Source organism: Natator depressus, chromosome 8 (assembly GCF_965152275.1).
Source record: "Natator depressus isolate rNatDep1 chromosome 8, rNatDep2.hap1, whole genome shotgun sequence".
NCBI classification, from domain to species: Eukaryota; Metazoa; Chordata; order Testudines; family Cheloniidae; genus Natator; species Natator depressus.
The window spans coordinates 54,334,779-54,351,354 of record NC_134241.1 but is presented as its reverse complement, the minus strand read 5'-3'; the positions used below and the strand labels follow the sequence as shown (position 1 = coordinate 54,351,354).

Here is a 16,576-nt window from a genome sequence, read left to right as displayed (position 1 = left end):
TCATATATTTGCCAGTCAACCAAAATGGAAGCCAGTTTTTGCTTCCATTTCCTCCAGTTTCCAGATCTCTCCTCCTAGTCAGTTTGTCTGAGAAAGCTGTTTGTTTCAGCAAACATTCCAGTTTCATCAGGGTAAAAAGCAGTTTTCACTGGCAAAAATGGAAACAGGCACGTCTTATGGAATCATCTCCTGTAAAAATCTGTCCAAATTCCATAAAAATTAAGCAGATCTCTCAAAAATCCTGGGAGTGCCTGTGTGTTTCATGAACTCACTGAAGTGAATGACAATTTCCCCTTGACCAGAACTAATTTTCCTGTAATACCATAAAATGTTTGGTTTTTTGCAGTAAACATTTTACCATGTAAAAATTGGTTATTTTCACACAGCTTTGTTTAAAGGGTAATAGCGATTGCTACTGGAGTCTGAATAAGAGCTCCTATGCTTCCTTAGGAAAGACAACCAGCCAGTCAGAGGCTATGGACATCTGCCTACAGCCATCAATCATTTATTGCTGTCTCATGCAGCGGTTTGAATAAATTTCGGAAAGTCTTGAAATTAAGGCCCAAGACCTCAGTCCTATATCCAATCCTGAGAAGCTGGCCTGGGCACTGGGTAGATGGAGGTGGAAGTGAAGGAAGTAGCTCTAGGCACCCTTGTTTACTCCTGCTGTGGACAGACAAGTGGCGATTGGTGCAACAGCAAACACTCTGGCACCACCACTTCTCCTCCAACTCCTGCAGTCTTTTACAGCCATCAGCACGTCCTTATTTCAGGCATTTGATAGATACTTATGTTTTGTAAATATACTTCCTGTGGCATTTTAGTAAATTTATGAGAGTTTTTGGAGCACAGGACAGCTGGGATTCTCAAATTATCTGCTCAGTGACAGGCTGGGTGACCAGATGTCTCGATTTTATAGGGACAGTCCCAATATTTGGGGCTTAGTCTCATATAGGTGCCTATTACCCCCCCATCTCCTGTCCCGATTTTTCACATTTGCTCTCTGGTCACCCTTGTGACAGCTTAGAGAGACAAGGTGGGGGAGGTGATCTCTTTTATTGGACCACATTCTGCTGGTGAGAGACACACACTTTTGAGCTTACACAGAGCTCTATTTCAGGGCTGGGAAACTGGAAGAAGAGTTCTGCATAAGCTCCAAAACTTGTCTCTCTCCCTAACTGAAGTTGGTCCAATAAAACATATTACCTCACCCACCTTGTCTCCCTAATATCCTGTGACCTGACACAGCTACAACACCACTGCATACAATGATGCTGTTACAGCTTGGCAGTTCAGCACCCACCATATAATATCTGTACAGTACATAAAGATGTATTACAAACTCCTGTTCATGTTCTGGTTTATACTGTAATGTCTGTTTATTAATACATAGAAATATATGCAGAAAGAATATTTTAGGTCATATGTAAAAAGGAACAGAGTTAAGGCTGAGTGTTCAATCTTCACTGTTAAGTTCCTTGACACGGTGTACTTGATTGATCACCCTCACTGTTGCATTGACTCTAGGGTTTTTGCATGGTGTAATGCATGTTTTACAATTTTTAAGTGTATAATGTGCGATGTGCTCTTTTTCTTAAAATGCATTTCTGGATTTTGCTTCTATGTATAATTCACTACAGATGGGATTATCCCAGGTATAAATTCAGAGAAAAGAGAGAACAGCATGCTGCACACACCATATCTTTCTGGAGCTGAAGCCGCCTCTGGGTCCTTTTCTGGTTCTCTTTCACACTACTGTCCAGATTTGCAAACTTGGATGTTCCTTCCTATGGAGTGAATGAAAGGGCAATTAATGGGGGACATTATTGGTAGGATTGAAATACATGAAATTTCACCCAACTGAGCCCAATCCACACTGCCCTGAGGTTCAGAAATGTGAGCTTAACTTTTTTGCTTGTTTCAAAAAAACAAAACAAAACAACATTTATGCTTCTGCACTTCTGGGGTTTGTTGGAAACAATCGTACCAAATTCCCACAAGGGAGTTTGTCTGCAAAACAGTCCTGGCCCAGGCGAAGCTTAGAAGAACCACAAATCAACTGACACTTTCAAATTCAAGAAGCTTGAATATGCATCATATATTTCATCCGAACCCAGCTTCTGGGTTTTTGTCCTTAGACCTCTAACTTATTTCACAATCAGCAGTTTTACAAATAAACATCTCCCCCTCTGTTATGTAACACAATGGTGTTTTTCTTTTTTTATACAGTGACTATGATATGATGACTAACCTCTACAGTTTTCTGAGTAATAAGGAGACATTCATGAAATAAAAGTGTTTGTTTTAGATTTTCACAATTTGAGGCTGAGGGATTTAGGTTTTCCAATAACTGTATGAATGGGAGCCATATTTCATAACAGTTCTGTAGCCTTTGCCTTATGGCATTAATTTATTTCTGAGATTATGACCCCCTTTTTCTAGTGAATCCCAAAACAACAATAAATAATAATTTGCATTTGTAAAGCTCCTTTTGTAGGATCTCAAGGTACTTTATAAATGTTAATTAATCAAGACTCCCAACATTCCTATCAGATAGATGAGTAATACAACATCTATTTTATAGCTGGGGAAAACAAGGAGTTTTAGTGACTTGCCCAGGTCATATAACAGTAAGTTGCAGAGACAGAAATGGAACTTAGTAGCCTGGACTCCCATAAGAATGGCCATACTGGGTCAGACCAAAGGTCTGAATCCTGCCCAGAATCCTGACTTCCGACAGTGGCCAATGCCAGGTGCCCCAGAGGGAATGAACAGAACAGGTAATCATCAAGTGATCCATCCCCGGTAGTCCATTCCCAGGTTCTGGCAAACAAACAGAGGCTAGAGACACCATTCCTGCCCACCCTGGCTAATAGCCATTGATGGACCTATCCTCCATGAATTTATTTAGTTCTTTTTTGAACCCTGTTATATTCTTGGCCTTCACAACATCCTCTGGCAAAGAGTTCCACAGTTCCTCCATTTTGTGTGAAGAAATACTTCATTTTGTTTGTTTTAAACCTGCTGCCTATTAATTTCATTTTGGTAACCTCTAGTACTTGTGTTATGAGAAGGCGTAAATAACATTTCCTTATTTACTTTGTCCATACCAGTCATGATTTTATAGACCTCTATCATATCCCCCTTAGTCGCCTCTTTTCCAAACCGAAAAGTCCCAGTCTTATTAATCCCTTCTCATATGGAAGGTGTTCCATACCCCTAATCATTTTTGTTGGACTTTTCTGAAGCTTTTCCAATTCCAATATATCTTTTTTGAGATGGTGCGACCACATCTGCACACAGTATTCAAGATATGGGCATACCATGGATTTATATAGAGGCAACATGATATTTTCTGTCTTTATTATCTATCCCTTTCTTAATGATTCCCAATATTCTGTCAGCTTTATTGACTGCCACTGCACATTCAGTGGATGTTTTCAGATCTCTCTCTCCTTGGTGGTAACAGCTAACTTAGACCCCATCATTTTATATGTATAGTTGGGATTATGCTTTCCAATGTGCATTGCTTTACATTTATCAACATTGAATTTCATTTGCCATTTTGTTGCCCAGTCACCCAGTTTTGTGAGATCCCTTTGTAGCTCGTCACAGTCTGTTTTGGACTTAACTATCTTTAGCAGTTTTGTATCATCTGCAAATTTTATCACCTCACTGTTTACCCCTTTTACTAGATCATTTATCAGTATAGGAGTGGTCCCAGTACAGACCCCTGGGGGGCACCATTATTTACCTCTCTCCATTCTGAAAATGGACCATTTATTCCTATCCTTTGTTTCCTATCTTCTAACCAGTTACCGATCCATGAGAGGACCTTCCCTCTTAGCCTATGACAGCTTACTTTGCTTAAGAGCCTTGGGTGAGGGACGTTGTCAAAGGCTTTCTGAAAATCTAAGTACACTATATCCACTGAATCCCCCTTGTCCACATGCTTGTCGACCCCCTCAACGAATTCTAGTAGATTGGTGAGGCATGATTTCCCTTTACAAAAACCATATTGATTCTTCCCCAACAAATTATGTTCATCTATGTGTCCGATAATTCTATATTTTCAATCAATTTGCCTGGTACTGAAGTCAGGCTTATTGGCCTGTAATTGCCAGGATCACCTCTGGAGCCCTTTTAAAAATTGGTATCACATTGGTTACTCTCTCATCATTTGGTATGAAAGCTGATTTAAATGATAAGCTACAAACCACAGAAGAAATACTCATGCACATGGTGCAGCAGGCTTGTAGTGCTCTAGATTTTAGAGATGGAAAGACCTCTTGGTTCACCCACCAAGTCACTTCTGGCTTATTCCATACAGTACTGTGACAGAGCGTTGGGCAACAGTAGCTGTACCAGCATTCTGAGCACTGACCAACAATTATGTTAATTACGTCTAACTGGTGAGTCTTTGCCCACATACTCAGGGTCTAGCTGATCGCCATATTTGGGGTTGGGAAGGAATTTTCTTCCAGGGCAGATTGGCACAGGCCCTGGGGTTTTTTCGCCTTCCTCTGTAGCGTGGGGCACGGGTCACTTGCTGGAGGATTCTCTGCCCCTTCAAGTCTTTAAACCATGATTTGAGGACTTCAATAGCTCAGACAGAGGTTAGGGGTTTGTTACAGGAGGGGGTGGGTGAGACTCTGTGGCCTGCGTTGTGCAGGAGGTCAGACTAGACGATCATAATGGTCCCTTCTGACCTTAAAGTCTATGATTCTATGATCACCCCCAGAATAAACCTGAGGGGTAAAGCTGTGCCTAATTGATAGGCTGGGATGGGCTGAGGAGAGCCCAAAAGGCTAATGAGTTCATTAGATTAGAAAATAGAAAAGTCACAGGAAGGAAATGCTGAAAGGAACAGAGAGAGACTGGCAGGCTTTTGCAAGTCAGAGCCAGGAGAGATCTCGTGGGGGAAAATCCTTTCTGTCTCCACACTTCTTGGCTGAGTGAACCAAGGACAGAATGCTTGTAAACACAATGCTGCACAAGTGATGGGGAGAACACTAATAAATTGTTCAAGATGTTTGAACAGAAGAAGGTCTCCCAGCAGTTTGTATCTAGAAAAGAGACAGGAGAGAGATGCTGCCCTGTCAAAAGTATATTCAGCTGTTTTGGTCCACTCCAGCTTTAGATGTCTCAAGTGATGAGTCTGCTACAACTTCCTTGGGGAGACTATTCAAGGATGTGGCAGTCCTCACAATTAGGAAAGAGAGACTTCCAGGCTTCATCTGAAGCAAGTCTTGGGGTTGTCACGAGTGGAACGAAGTTAATAGAACAGATGCGCGAGATCACCATAAGCTCATTTCATTGTCTTCAGAATGGTTTGCAGAGTAAGAGCTGGCAGGATCCAACAGGTCTGTTCTCGGGGATGTTTAACATTTAGTTAATTAAACTGCTCTGGATAGATATGGACTCCACTCAATATTTATTACCGCTTCACCTGCTGTAAAATGTTTTGATAAATGGCTCATAAATAGCTACTGCCCACCAAGTTTGAATAAAATCACCCGCCACCGCTGAACCTTTGCCCAAAACTCAGTGCTTGACACGATAATGCTGAGGTGAATGATAAACTCCTAGACAGACTAGATATAGACTGGATAGAAACAGAGTGAATTAGACAGAGCTCAGAGAAAACTAATTGAACTTTCCCTTAGTTTCTAGAAGGTTCATACCAACATGTTTCCCTGCCAGTATCTCTCATTTTCAGGGACCTCTGAACTTTTAGGGTTTATCCGGTCTGACAGCAGAATTCCCAGACTACTGCAGCATAGACTGTTCTGTGGCATTTCTGGCCACACACACAGCAGGAAGCCTGCTCCTTCCAGATTCCCAGCCCTGTTTTGTAGTTCCAAGAAGGTGGGGATAGTTTGGACGAACATCTTGGAAGAAATCCTCAGCTGGAGTAAACTGGCATCACTCCCACTGCAGTCAAAGAGCTATGACAATTTACAGCTGCTGAGAATCTGGTCTCTGTATTTTTTTATGCTCGTCAGTACCGAACCTTTCTAGATGAATTTATGACTAATGGAAAGGCTATCTAGAACAGCTATATTTGTGGGAAGTACTTCTGCATCCTTTGCCGTTGTGCTATTTTGCAACTTCTTTGAGCTGCGCTCCTCAGTGAGACAACAGGTACCTCAACACCTTCTAGAGCACCTGTTCACTAGTAGACAAATCCCATAATCCATCCCAACCTTCCATTTGTGTATGGCCTCAGTGCAAGTGGAATCAATGCAATTCTGCTGTGCCAGGGGCAGAAAGGTCACACAGGAAGCAGGCATGCACACTCCTTGCATGTCATAGAACTGTGCTCTGTAAGGCTCCCTACAATGGAGCTGGGGGGTGGGTTTGGGCGACTGGTTAGGGAAAGGGCGGAGTTCAGCACTGACACAGCTCATAACTCTTGCTCTCAGCCTCATTCTCACCTTCATTAGCAGCTCTCTACTAGTCAGATAATTGTCATGGTCTGAGAAGATATCGGACAGCTCTTCAAACATCAGCATCCTGTCCCTAGGCAGAAGAGGAATTAAGTCAATTATTGATTACAAAGCACCCTAAATCAAGCCTACATCATTATTATCCAGTTTTCCACAGCGATGAAGGACTAGACAACAATCAAACGTGTAAAAGGTGGGTCAGCACTGAGACCCATCCACTGAGGTGCTGAGCCTCCTCAACTCCTATTGCTGCTGGCTCAGCATTTTGCAAGATTGCATAACCATGAAAAGTAACCCTTTCTGTTGATGTTCTCCGTGGTAAGGTTGTATGGTGCCAAAATAGGGATATGCATGCCGTCCAGTGCTCCACTGCAGCCTGGGAATCCCATTGCTTCAGATCCATCCACTATGTCCTGCACGTTGCCGAGAGTCACAGTCGTAATGGTCCTGCACATACAACAGCCCCCAGAGTGGATTTTCCAACTCCAAAATGATTGCCCACTGACCGGTAGCAATCCGGCATTGCAAGTTTCCACAGTGCGATTGCTGCTTGCTTCTTTGCTGTCAGTGCAGCTCTCCTCTTGGTGTCCTTGCACTGGAGGGTTGGGTTGAGCTCAGCACACAGATCCAGGAACATGCCTTGAGTATCTGAAAGTTCTGAAGCCGCTGCTCATCGTCCCAAGCCTGCGTTATGATGCAATCCCACCAGTCAGTGCTTGTTTCTCGGGCCCAGAAGTGGTGCTCCAACATCGGCAGCTACCCCGTGAATGCCACCAATCACCTTGATTTGCTTCTCGCTATGTCCCACAGCAATCTGTCCTCCAAGAAATTCTCATGTTCCATGCTGATTAGTTTTTTTCTTACAGCTCTGCAAATACCAGAGGATTGTACATCCTGTGCTTGCGATGCTTATGACAGTAGTGCAGAGCTGTGCAGGCTCCATGCTTCTGTCAGAAATGGGGGACAGTGAGGACGGCTGCGTGGGTTTGTGGGATTTTTAAAAAAGGCACGAAAATTATGAGATCTAGGTAACATTATGGAACGGAGATAGTTGCATGCTGGGAAATTGACCTCGTGTTCCCAGTCATCCTTGCATGACTCACATCTGCCCCACCGTGCTTTGCCAAAAACTTCCCAAAAGACAGTGGATTGGATGGTGGGGGGATGCACACTAGGCTACCTACCCATGGTGCACATCACCGTGCATCAACACAAGCACTCTTGGTGAGCATGCGCATTGCCAACGCAGGAAGCCAAGTATGCACGCTCACAAACAATATACTAATTGTGGCGGTCTTATGCCGACATTATTTGTCAGCAAAAGTTTGTACTATAGACATGCCCTAAGCATAAACTGTACTTTGTTTTTGTTGTGGGCCAGTCATAGCGGAAAGGATATAAAAGGACAGTGGGAGGATTACTTTGGAACAGACGCCCAGGTCTTCTTTAACCGGTAGATGGAGTTGGACTGTAGTGCTGAAACAATGGCCCTCAAGGAGGAAAAATTCTTCAGGATCCTACATTCCTGTAAAGGGAGGGATTAAAAAATAAAGGAGAGTTAAAGATCAATATTACAAGTGAGCTGGCGATTTCCTGTTTTTCTAATCTCACAGCTGCAGTGAATTCTTACTACTCTATAGGCAGCTGTACAAACATAGGGCATCAAAAATGGCTCCCCTCTCCCTCCCCACCTACCAAAACCTTTATAGATTTTGGCACTTAATCCTTGTTTTCTTCACTTTCATGTTTTTTTTATAGCTTCCAGCTCTCCTAGTAAAAATACTAGTGGAGGTGGGTCTTTGAAGTCAAGCTAAAGAAAACAAACTTTATCCTATTAACAAGCACTTTATAATTACCATCTCCCCCTGCCGGGGAAAGTTGGGGCCTGCCTATTTGCAAGTGGAATTTAAAATGATAAACCTTGCCAAACTAAGTGACAATTTAAAAATACACACAAAAGATCAACATATTCCGGCGAGTACACTGTTTAAGGTAAGAGCTCGCAAACCTCTCCATAGGGGGGAGCACACCTGAACAGAGAGACGGGCTCAAAGACATCTCCCTCCCATTTGTGATCACACCACATCTTTGTGGCAATTATAAGAGAGGCTTATATGGAAGCAAGGAGGAGGTGGAAAAAGAACAAGCAGCCTGTGACCAACCCGCTCTCCGAAGAACTCATGAAAGTGTGTCCACAGCCCAGCAGTTCATGCACGCACATGCAAACACCACCTGCTCTGCTAGTCTCCAATATTAACATTAAAAGTCACATTTTTAACGTTACTCTAACGTTACTCATGTTTATGAGCATGAGCTGTGCACAACTTTAGATGCTGTTTAAGAATTTACCTTATAATGTTAATATCAGAGAGTAGCAGAGCATATGGTGATGGCATTTGGGCTAGGTTTGTACTAAGGTTGGTATCAAAAGACTGTAGTTGAGGCCAAAGCCATTATTCAAAAGTTCAGGGTCAGACCTGATGACACCAAAAGCTTGAAAGCTATTCTTGTATGATTTCTGGCACCTTGCGCCAAAATCTCACAAAACAGCTTTCTCACAAGGTCTTTGGCAACAGTAGAAAACAGGCTTCTTCTTGGTTTGGGCTCAGCTCAGAACCCAAACCATAGGGAATGGTTTGGATCCAGAAACCTGATCCTGAAACGTGAAAAAGGTTGAGATAGTAGGTGCCAGTGTGGGCCCATCTTTAGTTTACAGCTTCCACTGTATTTAAGAAAAACATCAGGACTCCCATTATAGGTCTATGTTTTCAGATGTTTATTTTATTCACTGCAGGCTAAACTTTAGCCAATATTTTTCTGCCTCAAGTATTTTTTTAAGAATTGCTTTGCCTCTTTTTAAGAGACACAAACATAAAACAATCAGAAGCTTTCCTGTACCTGAAATACTAAAAAATAACCTTTATTTCAAAAAAGGAATTTTAATAAATAGGCAATTAGTGATTCCTTTTTTATTTTTAAAGAAAATTTTTAATGTAGAAAATTGGCCATTCTTGCTCAGTAATTTTAGCTCCGAGGTGGAGTTTGAAGTGCTGGCCGTTAGAAAAAACATATCTTAACTTTTAAACATATCTAATGGGCTCTGAAGGTCATTAACAGACAATAAGCATGGAACCCCACACTGCCTTACTTACAGAATCATTTTTTAGTGACTAATTCCACTTTAACGGGCAGATTCTCAAGGACAGGCACCTAAATATGCAAAACATTCATTTGTGCACGCAAAATGAGCAATTCCATTTAGAAGTAGGTAAGTGTATGCGTAGCTAGCCATTCTGCCTGTGCAATTACTTGACTGAGTGTGCACATGCATTCTTCATGGGTTCAGCTAGGGCTGCAGTATTTAATTGTGTGTGTGAATTTAGGACTGGTGAAAGATACTGGATTGACAGTCCTGGAGGCTGAAGTCCAAAGATCAGATACGATGTGGGCAGTGACAGTCCAGACTTCCCCTGCCACTCCCACTACCCTCTCTATATGCATCCCCTGTCCTTGAGGGATCACCCCTAGGAATGAGAAAATAGCTTAATCTCCATACAGTGCTTCACCTCTACTTCCAAACAAGGGTGTCCGTTAATACCTTTTGATGATGGTTTTTGTGATCGACACCTGTGTACCAGAAAACAAGACTGATACCATCAAAGTCATTTCACACTGGCCATCAAAGAACCATCAGATGATAACAGAAATTGGTCAACTACTGATTTAGGCTGAATTAGAATTGCCAGTGTAGAGGTGAAAGACTTCCCATAATAATACCCAGCCCTTATGTGCACTTTTCATCAGTCAAGCTCAAAGTGCTTTACAAAAGAGGGATCATTAGCCCTGTTTTACAGGTGGGGAAACGGAGGCACAGAAAGCTGAAGCAACTTGCCCAGAGTCAGCCAGCAGAGTTCCCTGAGCCATCCATTCCCACCTGTCTAGATGCCTATACTAACAATTTTACTTCTAGAGGCATAAAAACATATTAAGATTGGAAAACTCAATATTTGTACTGATTTTTTAAGTATTGCTTATTTTGTATCTCTTTGCAAGAATCCACGATTCTTTAATGTATGTTAGATTTATTTTTAAAGGAACACTGAAGCATTAAAACAAAACTATCTCAGTGCCGGCAGCCCAGCCCTCAATGAACACAGTTCATGAAGCATCCAACAGAAGATACAATCTAGGAAACTCGGGTCGCTAAAGGAACTCAGACAAAATTATATCATGCAAACAAGTGAGAAACATATGGAATCAATTACTAAGGAAAGCAACTGAAGCAAAGAGTAAAAAGGAGTTCGAGAGACACATGGAGTATGGAGAAAAAGCCAGGAAACAGGATTAAAATGAAGCAAAGAAAGGGCAGGCATCTTGAACCAGACGGCCTGTTCTAACATTTCTTCTGTTCTTTTGAGTAAATCTGTAACTACAAACTAGTGAGCATGCCCACTGGAGACAGAAAATGATTCAGTAAGCAAATATATTGCAGTGTCAAGGGTTATTCAAAACCACAATACTATGAGCAATAACTTAATTTTTCTGCTTTTTCCCCAAAATACTTTTACTATTACTATTATCTATTTTGCATCTGATCATTTACCTGTCTTCCCATTTACTTTACTTTGAAATATGTTTGTGTTTAAGTAAGAAAAATATCTAGTTCGGTGATCTCATGTTTTAAGTTTATGGGATTTATAAATGGGGAAGGAAAGAAATTACAATTACCTGTTGAAGACGAATTATTTCTAAGGGATTTCGTATTTCTGGTAGCTGATGCATAGAATCTCACTTGCATTTGATTCCTTCAAAATCGTTTCCATTTGCTCAGAAGCCCAGTTTCCCATTTGAAACAGGAGAAACACAAACTGGGATTAAAGCAAAGGACAAAGGAAGCACCTTTTACTGTTTTACTCACATTTCTTTGCCCAGCCCTTGAATGTTGTATCCAGTTCTATTTGCCCCATCTCATAAAAGGATATAGTGGAACTAGAAAAGGTTCAGAGAAGGGCAAGCAATGGCTTCCATACAAGGAGAGACTAAAAAGATTAGGGCTCTTCAGATTAGAAAAGTGATGACGGGGGGGGGGGGGGGGAGGGGGGGGAGAATATGATATAGGTCTATAAAATGATGACTGGTATAGAAAAAGTGAATAGAGAAGTGTTATTTACCCTTTCACACAATACAAAAAACAGGGGTTACCTGATGACATGAACAGGCAGCAGGTTTAATACAAACAAGGGAAAGTACTTTTTCCACATAACACACAGTTAACCTGTGGAACTCATTGCCATAGTTTTTGCCATCACAACATCCTATAACTGGGTTGAAAAAAACTGGATAAATTCTTGGAAAATAGGTCCATCAATGTCTATTAGCTACGATGATTAGGGATGCAACCCCACGTTCGAGGCAACCCTAAACCTCTGACTGCCAGAAGGTGGGATGAGAAGACAGGGTTGGAGGACTCCAACTGCCCCGTTTTGAACACTCCCCCTGAAGTTCTGGTACTGGCCACTGTCAGAGACAGGATACTGGGCTAGATAGACCATTGGTCTGATCCAATATGGCCATTCTTATGTTCTTATGATATTTAAAGATTATCCCTGAATCATCTCACACAGTTTACTCAGAAGTCATGAAGCATCAACAGGGATGCAATCATTCCAGGATAGTTGATAAATGAGTATTAATAAATTTAGGCCTTGGGGGTCCACTGGTCTATTAATAACACAGAGTGCTACCATATGGAAAGGCCCTCGCTTAGAATGGAACTTGGTTTCTCACCCCTACTCCGCACTCTCATGGCATCAAGGACTAAGAGAGAATGCTGCAGAATTATTGCACTGAGTCTCTCAAAGGGAGAACACCTATCACTGTCCATTGACCCCCTCTGACTGACCGAGGCTCTAGAGGGAGCTTCATCCAGACCCTGCCTGTCCCAAATTATGGGGCAGGTTATCAGCACTGTGGAGGTCTTTAATAAAAGGAGTGAAGAGGAGTAAAAGGGCAGAAAAATTAAGGGATATTGGACAACTCTCCTCTCAAAACAACAAATGGGACAAACTTTCAAATAAGGATGCAACAAGGGGACACAAAAATGAGCATGCATCCTCTTCACTCATTAACATTTGACTGTGTGTAAGCAAAACACATATCTGAGTGAGCAAATGGGCTATAGAAGCAACCACCCAGTCTATGTGGGGTTTTGTAGGCACCATCATTGACCTTAGTACATTCTTGTTACACTTTCCTTGGGAAATGTGGCCTAATGCATCTAACTTTAAGAGGACCTCAACAGAATTCCACTTCCTTCAAGAAGATTAATCTTCCCTAGGAAAGAAAAATGACTAATTGTTTGACTTTGCAAACCTCTCTCACCATAATAATAGCACTGACACAGACTTCCTACCTTCGAAGCACATGCATCATCCACGTATTAACACTCACAATGCTGTGATAAGGCAGCATTAACAACCCCATTTTCAGGATTGGGAAATGCAGGATCTTGCCCAAGGCCACCAAAGGAATCAGTATGAAAAATAACCTGTGGACGAAGCACATGACCCCACCTCCCAAACAACCATTAACTGAAACAGGACAGAACGAATGCTTTACATGTGCAATATGAATCCACTTCTCGATGATCTTGGCTCTCTGCTGTGTTTTGAGGTCCTTGCCCTTCAGGATGGTGCTGACGACACATTTGGTAACTGCGTTGAACTGAGAGATGGTGGCTCTGATGGTAGGTGCCAAGTGTTTGTTTTCTTTCTTATCCCTCCGAGACCAGATGCATCCCAAGCAGTGGTGGGGCACCACTTTCTTAAAGAGCTTCTAGAACAAGAAAGAGGTTTGTAAATCAACAGGGCTCTCTGAGATTTCTGTTGTTAATATGTAGAAATACATCTTTTTATAGTATGCTGGATCTAAAACTGAGAGTGTCTTCACAGATAAATGCTCATTTTCTCCGGTATGAAAATTTACTCTGCTCCATATATACTTGAGGACAAAATGGAAATGTACCATGGTCAGCTAAAAAGTACTTAGAACATTTAGTTGGTTTGAGCCAACAGAAGGCTGCACACGGCTGGGTCTCGGGGAGGGGAAGCTGGGCAGTTGCCCTGGATGCCGTCTTCCGGGGGTGTTGTACCACTGTCACGTTCAGCTGGGTTCCCCCCACCCCCATGCTGATTGACCAGCCTTCTTCTCTTTGGTTCACTGAACGACTGTTTGTGCGTGTTTGGCGTAGGGGTTTAAATGTTGTCCACCCTGGCTGGCAAAAAGCTAAGGGAGGGCCGGGGGGGGGGAGGGGGGAACGTGTCTTGTGTACACACATCACATATACAGTAGGAGTATATTTATGTACACACACCCACCCACCCACCCACCCACACACCCCTTTATCTGCATATCAAAATATACCAATACTATTCACAAGAACAGACTAATATGAGCATAGTAATTATAGATGTCTATGTAAGAGTGAGATATAGTCACAACAGGTATCAGATATTAAACATATACTATGCTATCCTTGATTTTTGCAAAAAGGCCATGAAGTAGCAATATATATTCATACACACACAATTTTAAAAACCCTTGGCTGAATGAAGCAATCCAACTGGCTGAAATAGGATCAGGTAACCTAAAAGAGTTTTGTGTTGCTGCCCTGATAAGGCTAGCAGCTTTTTGGAACACTATATTTGTATTGGTTAACATGAGTTAAAAGAAAAATTAAAAAACAACAACACTAAGTACCCTGGCATTTTCTCCAGTAGCTTTTCCCCCTAAATGTACACAGTACTTACTGCATCCATGTATGTTAATTGCTCTGCCACAAGGTCTTCTGGGAAAAAAGAGAACTCTTCTGGCCCACCAGTCTCCATTCCCTCTTCCTCATCAAGGCTGAAAGTAAAGGTGCTATGGAACCCATCTGTACAGCATGGAAAACATAATATCACTTGGTAAAATACATGTGCTAAACAGTACATTAAAGCCATTGTTTATTATTACCATTATTTATCTGTATTATAGTGGAGCCTACAGATCCTAACAGATGTCAGGGCTCTATTGTGCTAGGCACTGTAGCGAGACACATAATGGAAGAGAGTCCTTCCTCTGAAGAATTTACAACCAACACAGACAAGACTTGCAGGTATAAAAATTTCTCCCTCCTATAGCAGAACCCCATTAATCCACCCTTTGATAGTCAGTACACTTATAATCTAAAAAATCAAACTATGAAAAGGGCCAGATTGTGTCCCACATTCAGTGCATAGGGACATTTCCTCAGTAGCATACTCTCCTTCCTGGGGTCCTATAGAAGTCCTGGTGTGGATCAAGCTGGGGAGAAGAGACAGTAACCCAATATGAAAAGGAGTACTTGTGGCACCTTAGAGACTAACCAATTTATTTGAGCATAAGCTTTCGTGAGCTACAGCTCACTTCATCGGATGCATACTGCGGAAAATACAGAAGATGTTTGTTTTCATACACACAAATCATGAAAAAATGGGTGTTTATCACTACAAAAGGTTTTCTCTCCCCCCACCCCACTCTCCTGCTGGTAATAGCTTATGTAAAGTGATCACTCTCCTTACAATGTGTATGATAAGTGGAAATGGCCCATCTTGATTATCATACACATTGTAAGGAAAGTGATCACTTTACATAAGCTATTACCAGCAGGAAAGTGGGGTGGGGGGAGAGAAAACCTTTTGTAGTGATAAACACCCATTTTTTCATGATTTGTGTGTATGAAAACAAACATCTTCTGTATTTTCCACAGTATGCATCCGATGAAGTGAGCTGTAGCTCACGAAAGCTTATGCTCAAATAAATTGGTTAGTCTCTAAGGTGCCACAAGTACTCCTTTTCTTTTTGCGAATACAGACTAACACGGCTGTTACTCTGTAACCCAATATGGTTCTCCTTCCTGCTCTGCAAAGTTGATGCAGAGTCTCCATGGCAAGATACTCCTTTACAGACTCCACAGGAGCAGCATTACTTGGGAGTGTGGAAATAGAGCTGGTGCAGAGAGACAGGGACTCCATGCAGATGGCTCTGACAGCCTGTGGCTCCCCCAAGACCCTAGAGGACTCTCCAGGTTTGGGGGGAAAACCATGGTTTATTCCACCACAAACTTTCCCCACCACTCAAGGATTAGGGAGGATCTCACCTAAAGGATCCATGAAGATATTTCATTCTCCCTAAGTCCCCATCCCATGGATTTTACTGCAGGAAGAGGAGATCTAGTCCAAAAAAATACAGAAATTGGTGGACTCTCCCATCTCTCAACAAAGATTTAACAGCAAAGCTGTTGTAATGAAGTCTGGATTATTAAGGCTTGACAAAATATACAATACATTTCAGAGTATCTCTGAAGTATTTCATATCAAATTACAACTAAGCAATTGTCAAAATAACTAAAGGACATTATGTGATGGTTCTTCCTTTTCCCCAAAAATGTTTGTTTTCTCTTTGTTCACTACCTTGCAAACTCTAGTAATTCACATCAGGTCTCCCAGTCATTAGCACAAGACTCTACGGTAACAAATTAGAACTATTGGAAGGTAGAGACAGGAATCCAGACACACCAATTTATTGACAGAGCTAAAGGAGGTATGTGGAAATGTCTGCCGCAGCCTTATCTGCAGATATTTTATAAAAATAAGTACATGGAAATGGATTTTCATTAGGGTTGTTAAGTGATTAAAAAAATTAATCGTGATTAATTGCACTGTTAAACAATAATAGAATACCATTTATTTAAATAGTTTTGGATGTTTTCTACTTTTTCAAATATATTGATTTCACTTACAACACAGAATACAAAGTGTACAGTGCTCACTTTATATTTATTTCTATTACAAATATTTTCACTATAAAAACAAAATAGTATTTTTCAATTCACCTAACACAAGTACAGTAGTGCAAACTCTTTATCATGAAAATTGAACTTATAAATGTAGAATTATGTACAAAAAAACCGGCATTCAAAAATAAAACAATGTAACTTTAGAGCCTACAAGTCCACTCAGTCCTACTTCTTGATCAGCCAATCACTCAGACAAACAAGTTTGTTTACATTTGCAGGAGAGAACACTGCCCTCTTCTTATTTACAGTA

At 41.5% G+C, this 16,576-nt stretch overlaps 1 protein-coding gene across 6 annotated transcripts in view; it reads right to left on the bottom strand.

Annotated features, from left to right (window-relative positions):
* Window positions 1-16,576, bottom strand: part of RGL1 (ral guanine nucleotide dissociation stimulator like 1) — a 159,064-nt gene that overhangs the window by 25,588 nt on the left and 116,900 nt on the right. For 5 of the 6 annotated variants that reach the window (XM_074961112.1, XM_074961115.1, XM_074961116.1 and 2 more), the window contains 5 exons: window positions 14,258-14,382; window positions 13,068-13,283; window positions 7,871-7,974; window positions 6,438-6,522; window positions 1,698-1,787 (listed from right to left, as the gene is read on the bottom strand). In XM_074961112.1, the coding sequence (XP_074817213.1) occupies window positions 1,698-1,787; window positions 6,438-6,522; window positions 7,871-7,974; window positions 13,068-13,283; window positions 14,258-14,382 (620 nt within the window). The remainder of the gene's footprint in view (window positions 1-1,697; window positions 1,788-6,437; window positions 6,523-7,870; window positions 7,975-13,067; window positions 13,284-14,257; window positions 14,383-16,576) is intronic. The other variant, XM_074961113.1, reaches the window with a different exon arrangement.